Source organism: Rhagoletis zephyria, unplaced genomic scaffold, assembly GCF_001687245.7.
Source record: "Rhagoletis zephyria isolate East Lansing unplaced genomic scaffold, Rhagoletis_zephyria_1.1 Rzeph_scaffold_00687, whole genome shotgun sequence".
Lineage (NCBI taxonomy): Eukaryota > Metazoa > Arthropoda > Insecta > Diptera > Tephritidae > Rhagoletis > Rhagoletis zephyria.
The window spans coordinates 16043-41543 of record NW_016157771.1 but is presented as its reverse complement, the minus strand read 5'-3'; the positions used below and the strand labels follow the sequence as shown (position 1 = coordinate 41543).

General features: G+C 32.7%; 1 protein-coding gene across 1 annotated transcript in view; it reads left to right on the top strand.

Moving 5' to 3' along the window:
* Positions 1 to 12874, top strand: part of LOC108361034 (protein held out wings-like) — an 84996-nt gene extending 72122 nt beyond the window's left edge. Inside the window, exon 7 of the mRNA XM_017613566.1 lies at positions 3623 to 12874. Within this exon, the coding sequence (XP_017469055.1) occupies positions 3623 to 3732 (110 nt within the window). The 3' untranslated portion in view covers positions 3733 to 12874. The remainder of the gene's footprint in view (positions 1 to 3622) is intronic.
* Positions 12875 to 25501: the final 12627 nt, after the last annotated feature.

Below are 25501 nucleotides of genomic sequence, written 5' to 3'. Positions count from 1 at the left end.
TATTTTCACTTCTTACACTTTTGAGCACCAAAACAATAATGAAAATATCAACAGGCAGCATTTATAACAACACCTCGTGTGAAAACAACCCTTGCAGCTGCATATAAAATACAAAAACCAGTTATACCAGTGTATTTGCTACCTACGTACCCATACCTTGCGCGACCTTTTTGCACATATCTTTTGAACCAGGTAGAATATTTCAATGAAATAAAAACCAAAATGTGTATTCGTTGTTACTCTACAAGTATATTATTATAAATTATATTATTTTGTTTTGCATTTATCAGGACAACAACAAAAACAAAAATCCACTGTTGCATGTCCTGACTTTATTTGCCCATATCGCTGGAACCAGTAGGAATATTCGAATGAAACAAAAGACAAAATACTTGTTATATATTAAAATATACATTTCAAAAAAAAAAAATCATAGAAATCGGTTGAATAAGCATTAAAAAAACCGCAAAATAAGGTCCCGGGTACAAACGTATCCCGGGTGTGTGTTTACGTGGTATTTTCTGGGTGTGTGTTCTAGGGTTAAATATCAGTCTAGCAAAGGCCGGGCAGCATAAGAGGAAGTGTTGAGATAATTCCACCTCGACGTCCTCCATGCAGCTGTGACAGAGAAGGCCCGGTGTGCTGTTTAGTCTCACTGCGTGAATCCCAGTCGCATAGTAACCTTTCAGCATATCCTTCAGAATTGAGAGCCATTTACTTTCAAGAGAAGCCCTTTCTCTCTTTTCTGTGGATATTACTATGACCTCCGCCTCCGTCGATTCTCTAAAAGTGAGCCCAGAGGAGGTGAGAGAACACCACGGCCGCGACGAATCTGTCGCTAATCATGCGGTATATGAGCCTGCCAAGGTCTTTTTCGACCCCAACTTTATTCAGAGATCCGACTATTGTCTCATTTAGTGCATTATTAAAGGCCCCCTCTACCGACATATATTGCTGAACATACATACATATATATGCATCTTGAGCTCCTGACAGGTGATCACGAAGGGTCCCGTTTGTAACATGAAAATCAACCAGCCCCTTTAGAGTTTTAAGCAAAAACAAGGATAGACTGCTTAGTCTGAAACCCGTGGGAGAGATGTGAAAGCTTTTTCCAACCTTTTGCATAAACTGACCAAGTCGTGGGTGTGCACCCCCGTACAGCGCAAACACATTGGCAAACAAGTAATTTTTAACCAAAATCCACAACCGAGTTCAGTGATTATACGTGATACATGATACGTATGAATACGCAAATCTATAAGAGCTGAAGTTACGAAATAAGTGTTAATATCCGTAATATGTTTTCGCTGTTTGAGGTATTTTTATGTGTTATATTTTTTACTTTGTTATGTTTTTCTGTTTTATTTTTTACTATTAATTTTATTTTTTTTACTTCCTATTTTTTATATTTTTTTATTTTCACATTTTGTATTTTTTGTTTTTACTTTGTTACATTTTTTCTATTCCCTTTGTTATATATTTTTGATTTTAACTTTTTTATATTTTTTTACTTTGACTTTTTATATTTTCTTGTGTTATTGTAATTTTTTATTATAATTTCTTTTTAGACTACTTTTTTAATTTTTATTTTGTATTTTTTTTTATATATATATTTTTATATTTTTTTTTATTTATTTATGATTTTGTTGATTTTCTTCCGTTAATCTTTTAACGTAATAGTTTACATTTATACATAATAAATATATGTAGACTTTTATCAAATACTTAGTGGAAATTCCAGTTAAGTAATTTCTTATTCTTTACACTTTTTCTTTTATTCCTTTCTTGTAGCTCTACTTTATTTTCGTGAGCATACTTTCTCCCCGTCACATTTTTCCAAATAGTGCCATTGTTTTAACACATAAAGAGAAGGCGGAGGTAGAATCTCAGTTTTGCATACATACGCACATATTTGTATGCAAATTTAATATTTATAGTTTACATATTATACTTCTTATAGTTAAGGGGTTTTACATTTAAAAACTAGTAATTTAGTATTTTTCTAGTTTTACACTTAAAATGGCGTCGAATCACAATGGTGCTACATAAAAACGTATTTATACTATAGTTACTCATTATAGCCTAAAGCTTTCGAAAAATGGAGATTTTTTTTTGTTATTTAGAAGCTTTCACCTTAAAGTCTACGAGCTTTCACAAGTTTAGTCTATGTATTATAAGAAGGAAGCTTTGGCGTTCAGAGTATTGTTGTTTTTTCTTATAACTAAAGAATTGAATAGTTTTGATAAAAACTGGATAGCGCCCTATTTATTACTTACTATATTCAATATATGCATGTGTAGACATTTATATACATAGACATACATACATATATTCTCAATTTTAATATTGCTTACACATACACATAAAATATCTGTATTGTTCTGTAATGAATTGTATAAAACGCAAGCAGCTCACCGATATCCGTCCAAATAATTAAGTTTCCTAGTCAAAGTTAATTACTACACAAAACAATAGGAGTAACGCCATAGATGTAAAAATAAAATGCGGCACATAAACAATTATAATTGGTTGCAAAGGAAAGTGAAAACATATTGCTGACTACAACCGAGGCAACCTTTGCAGTAACCAACATAAAATATACAAATATTTTGAAACATATTTAAGGCGATGGTGGCGGCAACGCGATGTCAATGAGAAACTACATAGACTACTATGAACATACACAATTTGGTATCAACTTTGGTACCTTCAGCTGTTGTCAAACAGAAAACTCGAACTTACAAATGATTAGCTTCTTAGTCGTGTAAATGCATTATCTATGGTTATCCGTTCACTTTTTTTAATATAAATTTTTTAGTATCTTTGAGATTGAATTTTAGTGTTTTTTTTTTTAATTTTCAAACTTAGATCAGGTATTTCTAAAAACAGGATTGCAATTAGTGCTAAGGTATTTTTTATGAGACATACTTAGTGGTAGTTTTAAGTTTGGTTAACTGGAAATCACTTATTGGTTGAAGTTTGGCGCAGAGAAAAAATTAGCACAAGATAGCATATTTTTAAAACAAATAACTTTTTATATTTACACACATAAATACTTACATCAAACAGATAGTGCATATACGATTCATTCCAAAGAATACATAAGTATATAAAAAATCTTAAATGGTTATATATTTTAAAATTCTTTTTTTTCTTACCGTCAAACTAAAACTCATAATTACCCTTTTTGGCTGTTTATAAAAAAAAAATTAATTAGAACCTTCTACTAAACGAAATTAGCCCAGTGAATTTTTTTTTTATCACACTGAAAAGCCTTAGATGCAACGCAGCTGATCGCTTCTTAATTTAGAAACGTAGCTTTTTTTTTATAGAAAAGTCTGTAGAGCTTTTCCCAAATTTTTTTTGTTGTTAGATATACATAAAATTTATTTTTAAATACGTAGCGCACAATCGATTGTATGTATGTATACCTCTTTTCTGATAACGAGAAATTATTTTTATATGAGTATGAAGTACACATGTACATATGTACATGTACATATTATGTAGGTATGCATATCTATAAACACTATTACAAGAAGTATATTATTAATTAATAAAAACAAACTCTATGCTCTTACTTAATAATCTTATTATGTATATATCGAATGTATTTTAGTAGGCGCACTTAAACAGCAGAGACGTTTGGCTAACAGAGATCATCCATATCAGAGGGCAGCTGCCGCGGTCGGTGTCACAGCTAAGCCAGGCTTCATTGAGATACAATAAATCAAAAGCAGATTCGAATGATTATAAAACAAAAGAAGAAGCATAAAGTTAAATCAAAAAGTTAAAGTAAAAAAGTGAAATTTCAATAACAATTATGGTTAAAGTTAAAGTTAAATATTGCTTATCAACACATGCTCATGCTACACATGCTTACATACTCACTAAATATGTATAGTATGTACATATGTATGTGTGGATATGGCTCCATTAATATCTTTTGTTCAATTTTCGTATAGGAAATTAAAGTAATCTCGTTTTTTTATACATAGATATTTTGTTTTTTAAGTTAAAAGTTGCCAAGTAAATACCTAAGAAATGGAAATTTACTTTTTAATAAGTAACGAACTTTTATACTTAAAGTAAAAAAATAATAGTTGCATTTCAAAAAAAAAATATATATATATATATATATATATATATATATATAAATATGATAATAGTCATAGAAAATATGTAAAACAAGTTTACGAAATTGCCTGCGCGAAGCTGTGACCAGATTGACTGCGTATAGCCCACGCAATAAAAACTATAGCTGGGCTGAATAAAAAAGAAAACACACTCACTCCACAATAATAAAGAAAACGCCTCTGACTTCCGCAAAAAAGCGCAAAAGCTGTGTGAAATGAATGAATTATTGCGATTAACTCAAAATGAATGATCCTCCCAGTTTTACAGCTCAACCAGGTTAGTTTGTGTCCTACGTTTTTTCTCCCATTCCTTTTTTACTCAAACAATACACTCGACATTTTTGTTCTTAATGCGTGGCTGTTATAGGGCAATGGGAAAGTTTTTGAGGAAATTTAATTAACCAATCTATTACAGCATCAAACATTTCAATATTTGGTGGAAGAGGCATTGTTACAAAATTTAAGACAAAATATAAGTAATAAAAAATATATACACGCCTATGCTGTAAACTGTAGTACGTTCCATTTTGTTACGGATCGGGAAATTGGTATGCTGTTATTCGTGTCGCCGTATTGTTATTTCGAAATTCGTAGGCTACTTTCGTAATTCGTTATGTTGGTAGGCTATCAATTTGAAGTATTTTGCGGAATAGCAAGTGGTGTTGTAGCTGACCGAGTTTTACAAAAATAAGAATGAAATGACGTATATAAGCGTACGAATAATTTCAATTATGCACTTTAAATATTGCATAGTCTTTTGCAATAACATGTGGATACCTTCAGCGAAGAACCGTAAAACTGCCACCAATCTGCATAGAATATTTGCCGAAGGTTTTAAAATTCTGTAGCCAAAGCTCTTACTCCATAAAACTTAAAGCGCTTAGAATACGTATTTATTGTGGTGAAAATTTATCACAAATCTTTAAATATATAAACCGTTATACATTAATACATATATCTCAGTTTCTGTTTCTACCAATCGAGTTAGAATCATTTAAGTATGAAAAAGAATTATTAGCATTATGTGATCATGTTTGATTTGTTGAAATTGATTTTGTTTGTTAATTTTTACGAGCAAGCAAATTGTAAGCAAATAAGTACACAGTGAAAACAGCCCTTAGTTGTCTTTAAATCGCCTTATCCACCAAATTTAAAAGTTTTTGTTTAAAACTTTATCCGAAGTTCTTTTGATTTTCACTTTGCAAACCCGTTACTATTTTCTTTTAGATTTTTTTTTCGTTTTAAGCAAATAAGAATAATAGCTTGCAAAGCTCTCCCATTGCCCTTTCTGCGCCCCAAGGCTTTTATACATATGCAATACAATTTTTATTTAGTTATAAAAAAAAGTGTTGCCATACATATTTCTTCAGAGTTGTGTTTTTGATTTACGTGCATACATACTTAAATATCTACATGCCCACACTGATATGTCAATTTTTGTTTTCGAAAATTTAGCAAGTTTTCACGCAGATTATTAGATGTAATGAAAGATAGCAAAAATGGTTAAGATGATTTATTCGTTCCAAAATAAATTATCTTACCACCTAGTCGGTAAAATCAACCAACACCTACATAAAAATGGTTAAATTGTTTGTATGTTGACTTGTGCCTTTGTGACGTGTCGAGATATTTTCGCCTTACATATTGATTAGAACGTACGGTAAGAGCTATGTTAGGTGGGAAATATGCATATTGATATATATGAACGTGCGCATATGTATATCGACGTTGATTGGGCCATACAACTTATTTTCTTAAAACAATATTTGTAAAGGTCCGTTATTAGGCATAGACATGGCCAATTCTCTAGTTTGTACCTAAAATTTGTTTTCATATTCTACATACATATATATTTTTTACACGGTTTTTAATTTGCATTCTAGTACGCTGTACGTGCAAAAAAATCTAGCTTGTAAGTGATTTTATATTTAATTGTAATCGTATGAAAGTATTGAAATTAAAATTACCTGGAAAAAAAAACAACATAAATATAAAATCTATGCAATGTTCTTTGCAAAAAAAAACCTCGAAGCAACGCCTTTTCAAGCACAAATGCAAACGTTTGTAAAAAGTATAACTTTTATATTTACGTATATTATATGTATTTTGCTGCGAGTCGAAAGTTATCGTGAACACACCGTTTATTTATTAGTGTACGTTCTTAAGTTTCTTGTTTGTTTATTTTCTTTAGTTTTTCAATACAATGTGTAAAGCTGAAAAACATGTTAAATGTAAATTATGTTTATACGTTTAAAAATGATATATTTTAATCGCAAATTTTGTACACAATTTTCAAATGCATAAAACAAACAAATAAAAATGTATAATTTAGTTGAATTGCAAAACAAAAAAGACAAGTTTTTTTACTCAAAACAAAAAAAAAGATTTCGAATAGAATGACCATTAATAAAACATTTGCATTAAACTTTTACTAAAAAGCGTACATACTGAGAGTGATTATCTATGTATATAACAACAAAAATAAACCGAAAATCAACTACAAGCATTGACCACTAATAACTAATTGTCATTAATATTTAATCTTAGATTTTAAACACCGAATTAGCCTAGCATTAACTCTTCTCACATTAACATTGTAACAGTTTTCAAAATCTATGTTTGTATTTAATTAGCAAGTAGGCCCACTTAGTTTACAGACTTACTAAACCGTTGGCTAAACTCCCAGCACTTCTAACAGCCTCTCTCAGTGTAATACTTATTTTGCGTCGTCACGATACATTTCTCCGAGTGAAAAACGCGCTGCCCGCCAAGGAAGCGGTATGCTCTGGTTATTTTAACATCACTTAAATTTGGATTCTCTCGTAGAAGGATGAGCTCGTTGCATAGGGCGTGTGGTGCACCGCCCACGCACACTTTCACAAGCGCCGATTTGTATTGAAAACGCACCGATTTTTTCTCTCTTCACTATACTCACCCATTAACCTGTCGAATGAAAGCATCAATGATAAGCCGATTTACATACTACATATAAATTATTACTTAATCAACAGATTTCATGTCTAATGTTTAGCGTTAAGTTCGAATAATAACACACACATTCAAATATTGCTTTAAATATTTAGTTAAATGAATTCCTGGCTACTCTGCCAAATCTATGTGGTTGCGGTTTATATCATAGTAGTATCTGTATAAAATCCTTATGTTGGCGATGACTAATACTAAGTGCGTTGAAAGGCTTATAAAATTAGTGTCTATAGCGTAAATACATACATACATGCAGAAGTATTTTATTTTATTTTTTTTTAGTAAATATACATATGGACATATGTATAGACTTAAAAGTGTGCTGCGTAATGTCTGGTATAAACTTAATACTTACGTATATTCTTGATTTCATGCTTATGTATGTATTTACTGTAATTACATAAATAATTATGTTTGCTTGAATTCTATAAGGTTTTAAGACCACATACATACATTCATATGTATGCACCTACAAAACGTACGCACTCATTCATCGTAATTGCACACGAAGGCATAAAGTCAATTAAAGTTTAACTCAAGTCAACCAAATCATAACAACTCATCGGCTTTGCATCACACACAAATTGGATGCATACATACATACATACATACATACATACTTAATTGTTTTAGTATACTTTCTTGCAATAAAAGTTGTATAACTACATACAGTAGAGCTCTTGTTGAAAATCGACTATCTGACTATGCAGTTAGTCGATTAGCAGCTTTTTTTCGAAAAGCAATTATTCGATCAACTGTTCGAATTCGTGTCTGAAAATCAACTAACCGAAATTATTCGAATAGCGACAGTCTTTTCACCATAAAATCAATATTATTAGCGCGGTTGGGTTTGGTCAATAAGCATAAGTAAAACTTTTGCTATTCGACTAACCGATTATGTCAACTAACAAGGGCTCTAGTATACAGTCTAACGCAAAAGAAAAATACATTCACAGCCACGAAACAAGCTACATTTAACTAAAAGATGTTAGGAAGTTACACTCAGGAATCTGATGATTTTTTCTTAATTGTAATTAATTTTTTTTACGATTTTCTGCAATTAGATTAGAATATTGTCTTAAAATGTAATCAAGTTGACAATGTAATCATCTGCCAAGGTCGAGAGGCCAACATTTTTATAAAATAGTTTTTTAAGCAGACTTTATAAAATATCATACATATGTATACGGATATGTTCTAGCTTTCCTAAACTTTTTGAAATCGATGTCGAGCAAATTTGTATTCCCTTGCATTCAGTGTTCTATAAAATTTGCTGCATTTTCGAAAAAAGGAACAACTGACCATATTTAATTTTCGAAAATTTAATCAACATAGAAAAACTGAGCAAGCCCGGTAAACAATTACCGGACAGAATTCCGCTACAGCTTGTTCGTCTTCTACAAGCAGCATACAGTAGCACCAACTATTGCTATATTTATTTGCTATATCCTGTATCCACTGAACTATTTCTGCAAAATTTGATCCCATAATTGGCTCGTAAATTCAAGCCTTTTGTACTTTGCGACAGAATTTAGCCTCAATATAAATTCCTTAATAGCTTTTGAGGGAGCACGTTCACATTTTAGGGTATTTGGTGTTTGCTAGAAGTGCGATAATTTGTCACCTTCTAATAGGACGTCAGGGGACAAATCGCTTTACATTGAATGTTGAGATCAAGAGTATGTAATCTAAGTGAAGCCTGGGAATAAAAAATAAATCTGATTGTAAATAAAAATTGGCTGCATAAACACCATTTCATGAATTCAATTATACACATAAGTTAACCATGAATTCGGCATCATTTCATGAAATCGCGATGTGAAACAGTTGTTTACTAGGGTTATGATGTTTTTAGATTAAAAAGCATGAGTGGCATAATCTCGTTTTAAAATACTGGAAAAGTTACGTGGATTTTGTCAAATATAAAATAGATTCAGATAGAATAAACTGAAAGCGATTTAAAACCAATTTAAGTATAATATGGTTCTATGCCTGGTACCAAAGGCTTTTGCAAATTCAAACGGAGGCCAAAAAAGTCACAACCTCGCTTTGTTTCTCGCTAGGGCGTTGCCAATTATAAACGGACAATTTTTGAATTCATGAAATAGAGAATACATGAATTCTGTCGCATAAACGTAGTAATAATTTATATTTAAAAGCATAGTTGATTAATATTCAATTCACAAAGAAAAAACACAAAGAGAAAAATAAAAAAAATAAAAATAAATACAAAATCTAAATCGGTGAGTTCGGGAACCGTACAGGACCAAAATAAGAAAATCAATTTCTTGTTGTTGAGATGAAAAACAGTACAAGTCATGAACATGCTAGATTTTTCTCTCATGGCGACGTCCTAGATACTTAGCCGCAATGGTAGCACAGCTGATTGCACCTTTGAAAAAGTACTATTAAATAGGGTCAAAAGGAGACTATTATGATAAATTAAACCGCTTTTTCCTTCAAAAAGTCACTGACTTAATAAACTGACCTCGTATGTACATACATATGAAAATCTTTTACTAATTCCACTTAAAATAGAACCGTTTCAGTTCTGATTTTTCTTAAGAAATGCTGTACACATACATCTTTTCAAACGTTAACTCCCTTTTCTAACGAATGAAGTCTCTGTTGATAAAAGAATAAAATTAGTTGTTGGAAATTGTAATTACTAATATAGTGCTAAAATTAATTATGTACATATATACTTCTCTACATATATAAATTATGCTACGTTTTTGTTTTTTTTTTTATAAAACTATGTTGCGATTAAGTAAAAGAATAAGTCATTTCAGGTTTTTTGCTAGAGTTCCATTTGTATAAACTTTTCATAACAGTCATGTTTTTCCCACCTCAATTTCGGCACTTTGTATGTATGTATGTCTGGCACTTTTTTCGATTACATGTCAACCAATACCTCTTGTTTTAAAACAATAAATCGAATTATTTTATTTATTTTTTGCTATCAAACACCATTGGATGTTCCATTTTGACTGGCAAACTATGTATGTAGAAAAATGTTACTCATACGCAGGGGCGCTGGCACAAAAGGAACTATGTGCGCTCATTAGAACTAAAAAGCAAAACCGAGTACAAATAAAAATATCTCATTACTACTTATATACTATACTATAAATATTATATGTAATTATTATTGCTAAACCAAAAAAAAAGATAAATTAACTAACCAAAGGCCAAGTTAACTAAAACAATTTAAACTTTCATGTTTTGTAAATTACTATTAATTTTCTTTGTATCTACTCTGGAATGAGTAAAATATCTGCTATAGTAAATTAATCAAATAAAAACCCAGAAACGAAATATTTATTTACTTTTAAAATCATACGTCTCAATAACCAATTTTCCACATGCTGTGCACCGAAAAGCAAAAGGAAATATAATTACTTTCTTAATTAATCCAAAACTATACATATACATGCATTCATATTTAAAAGCCAAAAACACTAATCGAAGAAATATGAATGTTAGAATTTATTAATATAATTTTCATTTTGTATTTATTACTCATCACAACATTTTCACAGACTGCGAATTGTAATTACTTAATGTTAAATTGTCATGCTCATGCAAAAGAGGTGTGTGCTGGCCTTTCATCTCTGTATCATTTCACATTTGTATTCATTTATGTATGTATGTGCCTGTCAACACTGCACAAAATTGGGGTCTTTTCGTAACGAATTGACCAAATGCAAATTATTTTTTCACAGATACATACATACATACTGTGGTGATAAGTTTCAAAGCAATGTGAACTAATTGTTATGCGGCGATAAGGCACTAAATAGTTACAGTTCATTTACACAAACATAAATACACATCAACAACGAAAAATCCACACAGTATTAATACACATGACCAATACTCTTATTTAAAAAAATAAAAGCATTGCCAAGTGCATTCAAGTGCGTTCGAGTTTATACATAAAAATTAATGCCTAAGAAAACGAAACAAATTTAAACTATAAACAGTTACAGATATCTACACTATTGTAAAAAAGGTAACATTGAAATCAGACAAAACACATACAAACTGCAAACGATTATACTATGTATGGCTGGTTGTAAATTTAAAATTTATAACAATCAGCCGTATTATTCTTGGTATATAAGAAATAATAAAACTTTAGCACTTGGCCCGAATAAGCACACATACATATGTATGTACATAGGTCAACCCAACAATTTTATATGAAACTGTATCCTCTGCGTAATCACCGTTGCTAGTTAGCGTTATTATGCTTATGAGGTAATTTTAAGCTGGAAACGCCATACACCACGGTAAGCGCTTTATTAAATTACCATAGCATTAAAGTGGCTGGTGTGAAATGCAAATAAATTTGCATTATCACAACTAGCTGTGATTTTGCCTAGGTAGTCACACAAAAAAACCATGCAATCAGTAAATTGTGAGGGCAATAACCTTTTATTCTACTTGTAATAAGGGAGAGAAAACATAAATTTAGCACCATTCGGTATGGCCGGCTATTTAGACTGCAAAGTGATATGAGTGAGCATTCGTTTTCCTTACCCTAGATTTTCTAACCCACATAAGGACATATGCATATGCATTTGCCTATATCATATGATGCCATATTCATGGTATTAATAGGCAAGGAGGAGTCTCGTCCCTGAGCCGTTTCCAAATGTAATCTACTTCCCGCCATGTTAATATATATATTTTTCCTACAAAAATGCGACTTGTCCGGGTTGATTGCGGGATCTATTCGCTAAGAAGTTTCATTTAGTTCCAGTTGAGATTCGAAGAATCACTTAAATGTACATATGTAACTATGCGTTAGAGAAATATATTTAGCTAACTTTCTTCTGAGTGTTGTTGCATTTGATCGCAGAGCTCCACGCGTTTTGTAGTTACTATTCTACACAACTACAATGAGTCGTACGCTTTTAAGTTAATTCCTGACGATTGGATTTAAGAGTTTGTTTGTCAAAATAGCTCATAGAGAAATCTCAAATTTAACTGATATGTAGTACTAATAATTAGAGAATTAGACTTGTGAACGCCTTGAATGCATTTTGTTTGCTCTGAGTACTTAAAGAAAAAAAATACCTAAAAAACACTACAGGGCATATTTACAGTCGAAACAAAGTCGACTCTAAAGTTAGTTCCAGCTTTTTTGACAGATATTCTATTGAAACTTATGTCAAAAAGCTGTCACTAACTTTAGAGTCGACTTTATTTTGACTTTGAATATGCCCCTATGCGTGTGTCCACATCACAAACACATCGACACTCATACAAACAAGAATAATACTAAATATAAATTCATGTAGAAAAATCAAAATGAATTAAAATTTAACTATATACATGCATACGTACTACTTATGTACTCTTTGAATATTTTTTACTAACCATAACCACTAAATATTCTTCTTGTTTTTCTCTTCTACTTTTTTATTTACATGCTAACCCATCCGGTGCCATGGTAGACGAAAATAACCCATTTAGACGCGATTGAATGCAATTTAATGATTAACCCGATGCTACCGCACACCTTCACACCTACTACCATATATAATTTAAATAACAAATGAAAAGATTGAAATGCGTTGTATACCGTTTCTGACGACATTTAAAAGCATAAAAATGTTTGCTATCCCATGCAAGCCATATAATCATGATCAAGAAATGCTATAACATTTTAATATAATTATTGAACCATTGATAGTGAACCAATCATGCCATATAACTAAATAATAAATTAAAAAAAAAAACCTAGTATAAACAATGGAACTAATGTTGCGGCAAAGTTCGTGTGTGTGCGTGCGAAAATGGCTATGCACAGTGACCGAGGAGCAACGACAAATACGCAAGACTCTTGCATATTCTACCATCCCAATAAGCAGACAGCAAAGTGGTCGTCAACTGAGAGTCAGGCACTAATAACGCCATCACCATACAGCTTACCAAGTATCAGCTACCACAACTGACGTTGCCTTAAACCACTCAATATCAATAACAAGTAAAACAACTAATTCTTTAAGAAACGCTTTGGCATATTAATCCAATACGAGTATTTGTAACAACATCAACGTCATCATACCACCACATCCTGCACTTTCACTACTTCCTTTTGTAAAATTATAATTTGCATATAGTATATACCTGCATACTATTACTACTATAGTGCATAGTACTTCATCTCCGTTTAGCTATCAACTATAATTGTGTATATACACCTATGCGCTACCCAACTTTCGACTACATCTGCTTGCCACATAACAACATTGTGAGTGGCAGTGTTGCCAGGAAGCTCTCTAATGCCTCTTCTTCCATATCCACATCGACCTCCTCAACGTTTATGCCTGTGGGATGAATTTTGTTAAACATGCGGCAACCAGCGTGGGGACGAAGCCGCAAACAATCAGCCAACTGAACAATCACAATTAAGCTACCTTGTTGCATTGTGTCTGCGTTTCTACCACCATAACAGTCATACTTCTTCATACTTATTTGATGGGAACCATGGATACTGCGAAACTATTGGGAAATAATTTCACCATTAATCTAACGAATGAAAAGTAAATAGTTACACTTGGCTGAGTGGAAGATCGACCTATCTCGGCAGCCAGTTTGAAAACGCCGTATCTCAGAAATTTTTTCAACAAAGCTCTACCTCACAAAACTTTTCAAGAACGCCCTACTTTAGAATTTGATTGAAAACGCCCTATCTCACAATTTGAATTTGATTGAAGAACGCCCTATCTCAGCTGCCGATTCAAAAGACGCCCTATCTTAGCTTATTTTGAATGTATTTTCGTTTGAGATAGGGCGTTTTTGAACCGAATTCTGAGATAGGGCGTTATTCAACCAAATTCTGTGATAGGGTGTTTTTTTTTTTTAATAAAATTCTGAAATAGGGCGTTTCTCAATCCAATTCTGAAGTAGGGCGTTTTTGAAAAGTTTTCTGAGATAGGGCGTTTTTGAACTGGCTGACGAGATAGGTCGATCTTCCACTCCGCCATCGATATGTACATACATATATGCACAATAATATATAATATAATAATAAATATGCTTTTTATATATAAACTAGGCGGCAATGAAAGTGTGCACCTTGTTCTATTATAATATTCACAATTATTTTCATATACAAATGATTGCACCAAACCAAGATTCACACTTTATATCAAGTTCACAAAAATTAAAAAAAAAGTTCATCAAAAATTTAAACTTTTTATTCAGAGTTTCAAGTTAAAACCGGCTAAAAATTCGTCCATATAAAAATAAATTGTGTATATTCCTTATATGGAAGCAAATGCGACAAAAAAATTGTTTTACCAATATTGAATGGGCAAAAAACTGCATACTGGGAAATTCTGAATAAACGGTTGATAGTTTTGATGAACTTTTATTTAATTTTTGCGAACTTATATAAAGTGTGAAAGTTTTATTTATGTGGTTTATATTATAGAATGAACTACCACATTGTATTCAAAGCACGCACGGTAGGATTGAAGAACTGGCAAATTGTATACATATACATACATAAATCTGTGGAGTTTCGGCAAATCTCACTTCGCTGTGTTCTCTGTAAAATCGGAATCGGATTGGTATTCAACCACAGTCTAAGCGTTTGATTATATACAGCTATTGTTGTACTTGCCTTATGAACAAATAAATACATACATACATGGAATTTGTGTATAATAGTTCTAGGGTTTCTCCAAACAAAACCGACAATAAGTGGTTTTGCCGTAAGTCCACAGATATGCATATATATGTAAATACAAAAAATTTCATATAATGCAAAAAAGGCCATACAAATTATTGCTTGGATATCTTTTCAAAATTTCAATTACTGACTGCGAACAAATACATATCGTCACCTGAAATGCAAGAAGACGTAACAAACATCATCGTTGAAATTCAAAAACTTATAACTAATAAATAATTCGAAATTCACTTCTTGATTTATAAGATGGATTTCATCGAATTACAACTCCACATCATTTTATGAAAAAAAAGTTAAAATATAAGTCACGGCTTTTTCCATTTCATTTACGATGTTGTTACGTCTTCTTGCATTTCAGGTGACGTTATGCAATCTTTAATTGAGTCTAATGTGAATCTCAAAAATTAAAAATATCTATTATTAAAAAAATATATATATTTTTTCTGGAAAATAATATCTCTATTTCATATTACCATTATGGTCTTATCTACAAAAATTATATTTAAGCGAATATCTTATGGTAAATGCGTTGATTAAGTTGAAAATTGTATTTTCTTTATACAAGTCCAAGTACAGTAGACTACATATATGTGTACATATATACGTGGAAAGCCTTAAAAAAGCAAAGCAAAATATGCAAGGTATTAAGCTGAAACTTTATAGGAAAATAAATATTATCTTAAGTCCAATATAATTTTTTGCTTTTAAAAATATATTTACAAAGCTTTGCGAAAAAATAATTAACTGTTAAAACAACGGTCTACTGAAACAGCACAGAAATCTAAAATATGAAACAACAAAAGCCATATTTAGTTTGTTAAGAATTTAAATTAAATGTAAACATAATTTATTGCAAATAAAAAATTTAATATTTTTTATTAAATATATCTGTGTAATGTAGTGGGTTATATTCACTCCCATGCACTACGAGTATAAACACTTCAAACACATAACATAAACACACCTACATCAACAGACAAAAATTTATAAATTTAGATATAAATAAAAAGGAAGACGCAGATACACGTAGATTGTAGTATAAAATTAAAAATTTTTGTCAAAATAAATTTACGTTAAAACACGTTTTAAAGCGTATACATGTAATTAAACAAAATCAGAAAACTGGAATGTGGATTAGTTGAGAATTTTCAAGAGCAGATGAATCGAATTTTCGCAAAGAAATATAAAAAATTAAACTTACTTGCGCCAAGCATACTTATAAGGTGTCACCAGTTACATAATGATTTATTATTTTTATCTTTAGATTGAATGAAATATACATATGTGTGTATGTATTTGTAATTGTAAATAAACCAGATTAAGAACTCATTACCGTTAATTCTGCATTAAAGAGTGAAAAATTCCGTGAAGGCACAGACAATATCGTAGCAAGATTTCATTATTTCGTATCACCACACAAAGAATAAATTGAGACTATTTAGATTAGATTTAGATACAATATGCTAAGATATGTACTCGCATATACATATGAGACCTTGAGAGCCACAGCAGCCTAAATGACATTTCAAATGATAGTGTGCATTCCCCAAAATTTTAGGAAAAGTTGCTTAACAGATATTTCTTTCTCGAACACGGTTAGTCACCATAATGTTGAATCTAAACTTAAAAAAAAAAAAAAAAATTTCCCTTCCGGCCACCGAACGTGCTTTCTAATAATGTAAAACACCAGCAAAAGGCTATATCTACATAGCTAAACCTAAGTGGTAGCCCTTAAATCACTACTATATTTTTTTGTCGCCGAAAATCTCTAACAGTGTGCCCAAAAATATTGAAAGGTTTAGAAATAGAATTTCGTTACTAGTCTTATCTTCAAAGCATCTTTAACCATTTTATTCTTTTAAACTACTAAGGGCCAGTTTTTCAGTGCCAGTTAGATTAAGTAAACTTGAGTTTAAATTGAACAGCTGACTAACATCTGATTGGCTAATCTTAGTTTAAAATAGCCATATTGGGCGTTTAAACTTAATTTAAACCACGGCCGTGCATTGAAACATATGTATGTATAACCTTAAGCACGTCAGCGAATGCATAACAGCAGTTCTCGAGTTATAATTGTTCGCTGAAATCCTCGTTTCGAAGCAATAATTACGCACCCTAAAATTATGCAACGGCGCTAAGTAAGTATGTATGTACTCGTTATTATGAAATCACTCTCCACTAATTCCGTTTTCGCATAAAACTCAGCAAAACCTTTTTCAAAGCCATAGTGAGTGTGTGGCAACTAATTAATTAGCAAGTACATAAATGGAAATCGATTGTGCCTTTAATTTACATCCATATACATGCCAACATAAATATGAGGTATGTATAGGATCATACATGCAAAAACATACATTTATAAATGTACGTACATAGTATTTCAATGCATATGTAAATATAAATTTGTGTTAAGGGAAAACAACAATTTCGCTCATGACACATATATACATACATACATATAAATAACTCTAGCATCCAATTAAAATGTGAACACTCATAAGTAGACACATACACGTATACATACCTACATACATTTGAATTGCATGTAGTAAGTAACTGAATTATAATTAAAATTATTTTTCTACTTTTCTACTACGCAAGTTCTTTTGCAGTAGAATTCAGCGAAAAGCTATGTATGTATGTGTTTTATTATCACTTATATAGAGTACCATTTCATTAAATCTACATATAAGTATGTGCGCGCCCATAAAATAAAATAAAATTAATTATGAAACATAAATATTGCATGTAATACACGCATTGAAATTGGTCACCACTCCCACTTTTTCTTAGTTTAAGCGTTTGCAATTAAATGTGTATGTATTAATACATAATTTAATAAGTTAATTGATGTCGTAAGAGGTAAAATGAGGAATGAATTTTATCTTTGCAAGAAACAAATTAAACATACTCAAAAAGTGCAATTAAACAATAATATTAATAAAATAATGTAATAAGATATACTTAAAAGAAAAAAATAAATCATTCGGAAGAATATTAAAAATGTATAAGATTCAAAAACACACACAATGCAATGAAACTTGGATTTAGAAAAAAAATTTTATATTAAAAATTCAATTTTTTGTGATGTGTAAAAAGTATGTAGTTATTTTATGATATGTACATGTATGTACATACTTATGACCACTTAATTTCATTGGTATTCGTATGAAAAAAAATAAAAATCAGTTCGGCTTTTAATGGCAGCCACAAAAGAATTTTAATTCCTAATTTCGGCTCTACTTTCTACATTTATTACACTTACATATAATGTGTATAATATTTAATAGTTATTTACGATCAGGTTTAAACGAAATTACATTTGGAACAAATCACACAGCACTCAACCAATAAATACATACATATTTGAAAAAAAAAAAAACAATTTAGTAGCCTAACTTAATATACATAGCTAATATAGCTAAGTGAAATTATTTGAATGTTGTGCATTGTTTCAAGCATTATTCTTATTTAGTTCATAGCTATTTTCATTGTGTAATGCCAATTTAATAAACACCATTTACATACGTATAATAATAAATGTTTAGTAAAAAATTAAAAAAAATAAAAACCAACTTGTGAACGATTTTGGATTGAATATTTGAAAGCTCTAAAAGAGTATGTTGAATACAGGTAATATTCAGGTTCATTAAACCTAATATATATAGCCAGCGCAATTGTATTTTAATGCGTTTGACTATGTTAATTTCATTATAAATATAGCTCTTACTATCTCCTGGACACCGGTCGGACACCAGAACAGGCCTATAGATTTTGCTGATAGTGCTATCGAAAAGCCTCATAGCCTTCTCATCTGGGTTCGCCATCGTACACGTTGAGTGTGATTTTTGTTTGTCGAGAAAGGGCTCCGCATTTCAATTACCTACTGCTCTACCCAGGGGTCGAATCGTGACAGACGTGAACGAGTCGGCAATCGTACGAACACAAATTACGTGATCGTTTAATCGAATGAACAATATCGGATGATAACAATCGAAGGCGAACGAATCGTTATTGTTTATTTGGTTGTCGATTATTTTTCTCTTCTTCCTTTTTTAAGTCACAATCGACATTGAAGTGTCAAAATAAGTGAAAAGTAAATAAAGAAAAGCGGCAAAACTAAAATGGATCAGAGCCTTTTATTTTATTTAAGCTCTAGCGAAAGCGAAAATGACCAAAGAGTTGTGCGTAAGCAACTTCGGGGCAGAAGCAATCCATTGGCATTATCCGACAACGCGTAAGTAATTATACATAGGAAATAAATTACCTTCTCTACTCCGACATACATAACATAACCTGCGATGACACGAAAGCCGTTCCTGCTCCTTTGCAATTGGCTGCAAGCATCTCGCTTCTTGCAAGTGGTAGCTATCAGCAAACAGTTGGTAGCGATTACCTGATAGGTATGTGCCAGAGCACGGTATCAAAATTGACGTCCAACGTCTTAAAAGAAATGAAAGCAAATTGTGTCCGAAATTTATAAAGTTCCAGCCCAACGAATCTTCAAGATGTAAGGAGCGGTTTGCGGAAAAATATAAAGTACCTGGAGGTAGGAAGAGGCGTTCTAATGAATTGCGTAGTGAATCCAATGTTTTTCCTTTTAGTGGTTGGATGCGTAGACGGAACATACATTGGACTACAAAAGCCAATTAGAGACGAGCACATGTACTTCAACAGGAAAGGTTACCATAGGCTTAACGTTATGCTAGTAAGTTCTCTTCTTTCATTTTAACATTTTATTGCTAATATTCCGTTTGCCAGATTTGTGACCACACTTGCAAGATTCTTGCCATAAATTGTCAATATAGAGGTGCAGCCCATGACTTCTGAAAAGGTCCACCACATGTTATTGTTTGGTGAGGCTTTCCACAAACGGTTGGCCGTTGCTTTTCCCTGCGAGCAGTTTGGGTGTAAATTCTTTGCCAAGTCAGGGTGTTCGACCATGAACTCCGCCATGAGTTCCTTCTGCGTAGAGTTTAATTTATTGTAGTTGGTCCTAAAATAAGAAAAAAATTTTTATCAAATTTTGCGCGCGTACGTTCGTCAAATATTAATCGAATGACAGTTCGAACGAACGAGTACGTTCACTCGCACGTTCACGCCTGTCATAATACCGAATTACGATATGAGAAGTTCGTTCACGTCTGTCACAATCCGATTTTGTCATTTTTACGTGACGAGTTGCTCGTTCACGACTGTTACGATTCGAGCCCAGAATTACAGCGGATGACTGCAAAGCGGTCGGCGGTAAGTGAACAGCTGTAAGGTTTCCGCAGTGAAATCCGTCAGAGTAAATACAATTGCGGTGCACGGCGGCTTCCGTCAGTTGCCATTTTGTTATTTTTTTTCGGTACGTGCGTGTGTGTAGATTTACTGAAAATAAAAACGGATGACCCAATTGCCAAACTTGTGAAAATAATAAAAATTACTACAATCAACACTCAATCCTAATGGTGCCGTCCCCGCTGGGCGGTAAAAATAGAAATAAATTTAAATCGACCGAAAAACGTCGGCGGTAAAAACAAACCCCTATGCTGTAAGCCGAATGTTCGTAGCTACGAATTCGTAGCTCCGTTCCGAAAATTCGAAAATTGATATGCTGTAATCCGATCGTAACTATCAGCTAAAAACGTGAATTTCGAAGTTCTTAATCAGCTGCTTTGGCAGAAACAAATCAAAATAAATATAATCGCAAGTGAATAGTGAAATAAAAAAAAATAGTTTAATCATCATTTGCAAAGACTTTTCCCTCATTAAGTAAGATACAAAGGATTCAGTGGCCGGTGCACTTTTGTCCCAGGAGGAAGAACACCTAACAGTTGCATTAATATACAAAGCAGATTGATAGGAGATTGTTCTGTTAGCTTAAATAATAAAATCAGCCCTATTCTGCATTTCGATTACGTTCCCGCATTCCGCTCCGCTGGAATCGAACTTAGGTATTCTGCGTTACGATCGAAACGTAAGAAGAAGAGGAAGACAGAAAACATCTTTCGAAATTAGCTGTTTGCCTAGGAATGTGTGAAATCGAAACAAAACAAAGAAATATTTGCCTCCAAACTATAGCAGCATATGAAGTTAAAGTTTGTAAATAATTTAAAATAACTAAATATACCTAGCATCACTGTTATTTAAAAAGAAAATCTAAGTGGATACATAATTATAAGAATGAAATTCATAGCCGCGGCGTTATTGCTTGAAGAGAAGAACGAGTCCCAGATTGCTGGTGCGGAAGTTGAAAGGCGGAGACTTAGGGACATGTTTGATCTTTTTCAGATGAGTGAAGAGTCATAAGAAATTCATCTTGAACTGTATTACTCATCGCTTAAAGTCAGTGAAATTATAAACGTTGTTTGAGCACTCCACAACATTTGCATTTACTACAGAGTGGAAGATTTGAACGCAAATGAATCCCATTTTGAAAGCCGTCAGGAGGAGGGGAAGAACAAAGCTTATCTTTCCATAGCAAATCGAATTCGAGACAACATACGCACCTCTTTTTAAAAAGTTAGTAAAAACGAGTGCAATAATAAAAGCATCTTTTTTATGTAACTTCACATTTTATGTATGTATGTATCTATGTGCATACATCTATTAATTTTATATAAAAAGAATAAATTGTATTCAGTGCATTTCACAGTCTTATTTATAGATAATGTAAACAAAAACGCCTGGACTTCCACTTTGAAAACGTCGCGCAATATCCCTTTTGGTTGCCATTATTTGAGCCAATTTTTCGTATTGCCCGTATTACCGCTCGCGAAAACACAGAAATCGAGAAAATTCATTTACGATGACTTACAATCATATATATATTTATATTTTACTTAAATTTTTTATAAAATTCTATTATTTAAACCCATGAAAATAACAATTGAAACGTTCTCCGTCAACAAATTTGCAACTTAGAAAAACGGAACTACGATCGAAATGTAGAATAGGTATAATCGTAAATTTCGAAGATTGATCGAAAGGAAACGGAACGCAGAATACCAAAGTTGCCAAACGGAGAAAATTTCGATTCGAGTCGAAATGCAGAATAGGGCTGATAGATATGAGCTTGGATACTTCAGATGACTGCGAGTCTGACGGTGTATAAAATTGTTATCTTAAAAATATATTCCTGTACCAACAAATATGTATGTCTTGTTTATTGATTCATTCAAAATCCCGNAAGCTTCCTCCTTTTATGGGCCTCCATTTCACTAGATATTGACCTGCTTTAATTCTTGGAACGCTTTCCCAAAATTTCAGCACATCCTCTTAGCTTCTTTTACAAAGCCTCGACCAATGTCCGGCCTTTCGCTCATGCATTCTACCAGTTTTTCGTATTGCGACCGATTTGTTGTGATCTTCGATCTGATGATTTTGTAAACATTTAATAATATTTTTTTTTTATTCACACTTCAACTTACATACATACTTTTGCGTTTACACACTTTATTTAATGATATTTTAAAACAATTTGTTTCGCTCCGACACGAGTTGCTATTCGTACAAAATTTCCGACAAATACATAAAAATGACAGCTACGTCGCCTACGCCTACGAATTTCGAAATTACGATACGACAACGCGGACTACAGCATACCAATTTTACGATTCGTAGCAAAATCGAATCTACGACGAATTATAGCATAGGGGTGTATATAATGAAAACATCATATTATTTGCTCATTTATAATTAGGGCATCATTTTCGTTTGATGCGATTCGATTTTTCTTTCTCGAGATATACCAGTTTTAATGTGCAGTACTTCGGTATTATGTTATGTTTTTGGTGCTTTTTGAAAATCAAAAGATGGCAACACTGGCGTGAATACTTCGCTCAGCACTGTCAAGCACTGTCCCTGCAAGGCATCGAGGGGCTGCAGGTGGGCAAAATGCATGTCTCATACAATCTCAGAAGGTCTATCTAGTTTTTCCCTCTCACTGAGCAGGCGAGACTGCAAACAACTTATTGGACTGTTGACTGGTCACTTCACGAGGCACAAACACCTGACTGTGATAGGCGTATATGGGCCATTCTCGCAAACTTCGATTTTTTTTGTGAAAAAGATTATTATTTTTAAATCCTGAGCACATGTCTGAAACTTTTAGTATACGTTCTTTTAGCTGCTGGAATACAACATCCAACGCGGTGCAGCATTTTAAAGCAACGCACCATACGTTTTTAACGTTTTCTAATGGTTTTTTTTTTTTGTAAATCGAAAGTGGGCGTGATTTTAGTCCGATTTCAAAAATTTTCAAAATATAGCTTTTTTATGCCAAGGTCATTGATTGTACTGAGTTTGGTACAAATTATTAAATCGGTTACCGAGATACACATACAGTGAACCAAATAAAAACTGGGACTCGACATTTTAGTAAGTTTTGGCTATTTTGCTTTAGTTTATTTAATGTTTATTATTTTTATGAAAGTATAGCTGATAACATACTTAACAAACACGATATAAATCCAAATTTCAGACCTTGTGCAAACATTATGAAGAATCCGCAAAGTTTGGCCAACATTTCAAACTTGTTGACTAGCATCTTTAGACAAAATTTTGGTATTCAGTTTTGTAGCTCGTAAAATTTTAGTAAAGCAAACAGCAAATTTTAAGTATCTTGGACTTACCGTCCATTTTTGGCATTTATAAAAAAAAAAGTTCCGAACATAAATTGCCAAAAATCAACGTTAAGTCCTCGCATATACAGCTCAAGCTCTTTCGTTTGACTCCTTATTTTTGAAAATCGGACGAACGATGCAGATTTGATGACATGGACAAGAAATGCCTTTGGGTCTTATATTGGTTTTTCGGGGGTTTTTTTATTTCTTTTTCTCTCTGTAACTTTTTAATGAAAAAGTGGTGCACGAGGATCATAGTTCAACAGTATATTGTACAATAGAGCACGCACGTGTTTGGCTAAAGTTTCCAATTGCAGACGATGTGCTAATAAAAGATATTTATTTTTACTTTTGTGCACACATCGTAACCTTTTAAAGAAGTTGTTTCTTAACTATCTTCTAATGAGAGCACAGATGAACACTGAGAGAGGATGAACACTGCGAACAGCGAGAGAAAGAGAATGAGCGATGAACTTCAGAACGTTCTAGAGTTGCCATGAGTGCGAGCGCAGGTATATAAGGGCGCCACCAGACACCGGAGTGAGTTAGTTACAAGTCAGCAAGCTACAAGTAAAGTGAGCAGAGAAGTGGGTTGCGAATAAGCAAGCTATAAATCTAATTGTGTTAACAAGTTTAGTAAAGCGTTTTTATTGCTTTAACGAGTATTGTAAAGTGTTTTTACTGTATTAGCGAGTATTGTAAATTGTTTGTTGTGCAATAAAGTTAATTGTACTGGTCATCGTTAGCATTTATTTAACAATCCAGCGATACGAGCCGTAGCATATTTGGGAAATCCCTCAAGGTTTCAAGGATAATCGTAACAATTGGTGTCAGAAGTGGGATTGTTAAATAAATCCCGAAGGATAAACTACTGAAAATGGCGAAAATTCAGGACTAATAGATTGAGGAGCTGAAACAGGAGTTGGAAAAGCGTAATTTGGCCACCTCCGGAAGAAAAGTGGAGTTACTATCTTGGCTGCGAGAGGCTATGGAAGCAGAAGGCATCGACGTGGACTTCCAGGGTAAACTCGACGATGCATCCGCAAAGAACGATGAGGCTGCATGTTCGTCGAAGGATGTGCTTCAGACATCCCAGAAGGTTGAAGAACAGCAAAAGGCTCCTTCGTCATCAACAGCTATGGACATCAACACGTTATTGGCTGTCATTTCACAGACGATGCAAGCACAGTCACAGATGTCATCACAGCTGTTGTCACAGATGCAAACACAGCTTGAAGCACAGAGGTCGCAGTTGTCGTTATTGGTGTCATCGCAGCTGGATCTCACAGCTGCAGGAGAATTTATCAGAGACAACGCGCTCTTAAGGGAAAGACAGGATAAAATCGAAGAGAAGCAGGATAAGATCGAAGAAAGACAGGGTAAAGTCGAGGAAAAGGTGGTGGGTGAGCTGGAAGGTTGCCTCCGAGATTTGCATTTGAATCGTCGTAATTTGATATCTAATTTTGTAATCCAACGAACGGTGAAAATCTTTGTACAGCGAACGGTGCGGATCTTATAGTTTTTAGACAGGTGGCAACCCTATTGAAATTCTAAATGAAAAAGATCACTCTCCTATCGATGGGAAATATATAAGAGAACTTCTCGTCAAAATCCGTTCAGTGGTTTTCGAGATTACCGCGAACAAAGAATCTCGACTTTCCTTTATACTATATATAGATTCGAAAAATTATATGTTATAAGAAATACGATTTCCACCCTAAGAGATGTGATAAACTTTTTTTCCAGAAAATTTTCCTGAAGTTCCGGAAGCTTTAGAAAAGTTGTCAATTCTGGGAGACTTTTGAACAAGAAAGTCTGCGTACACGGTCAAAACTTTGGGTTTAATTTTTAAGCCGCGCTGGGACTACTGCCTTTTTTAATCTTTTATAGTCTACTTTTTAAACCAGTCAGTAGTTTTAAGCAATTTTTAATATATTCTGGTTTAAATTTTAGTTCAAAAAGTTCGTGCTTAAAAATCAAACCAAAATATTTTAATTCAGGTTTCTAGGTTTCATATTTAGAAAATTTGGTTTAAAATCTAAACCCGAAATAGAAAA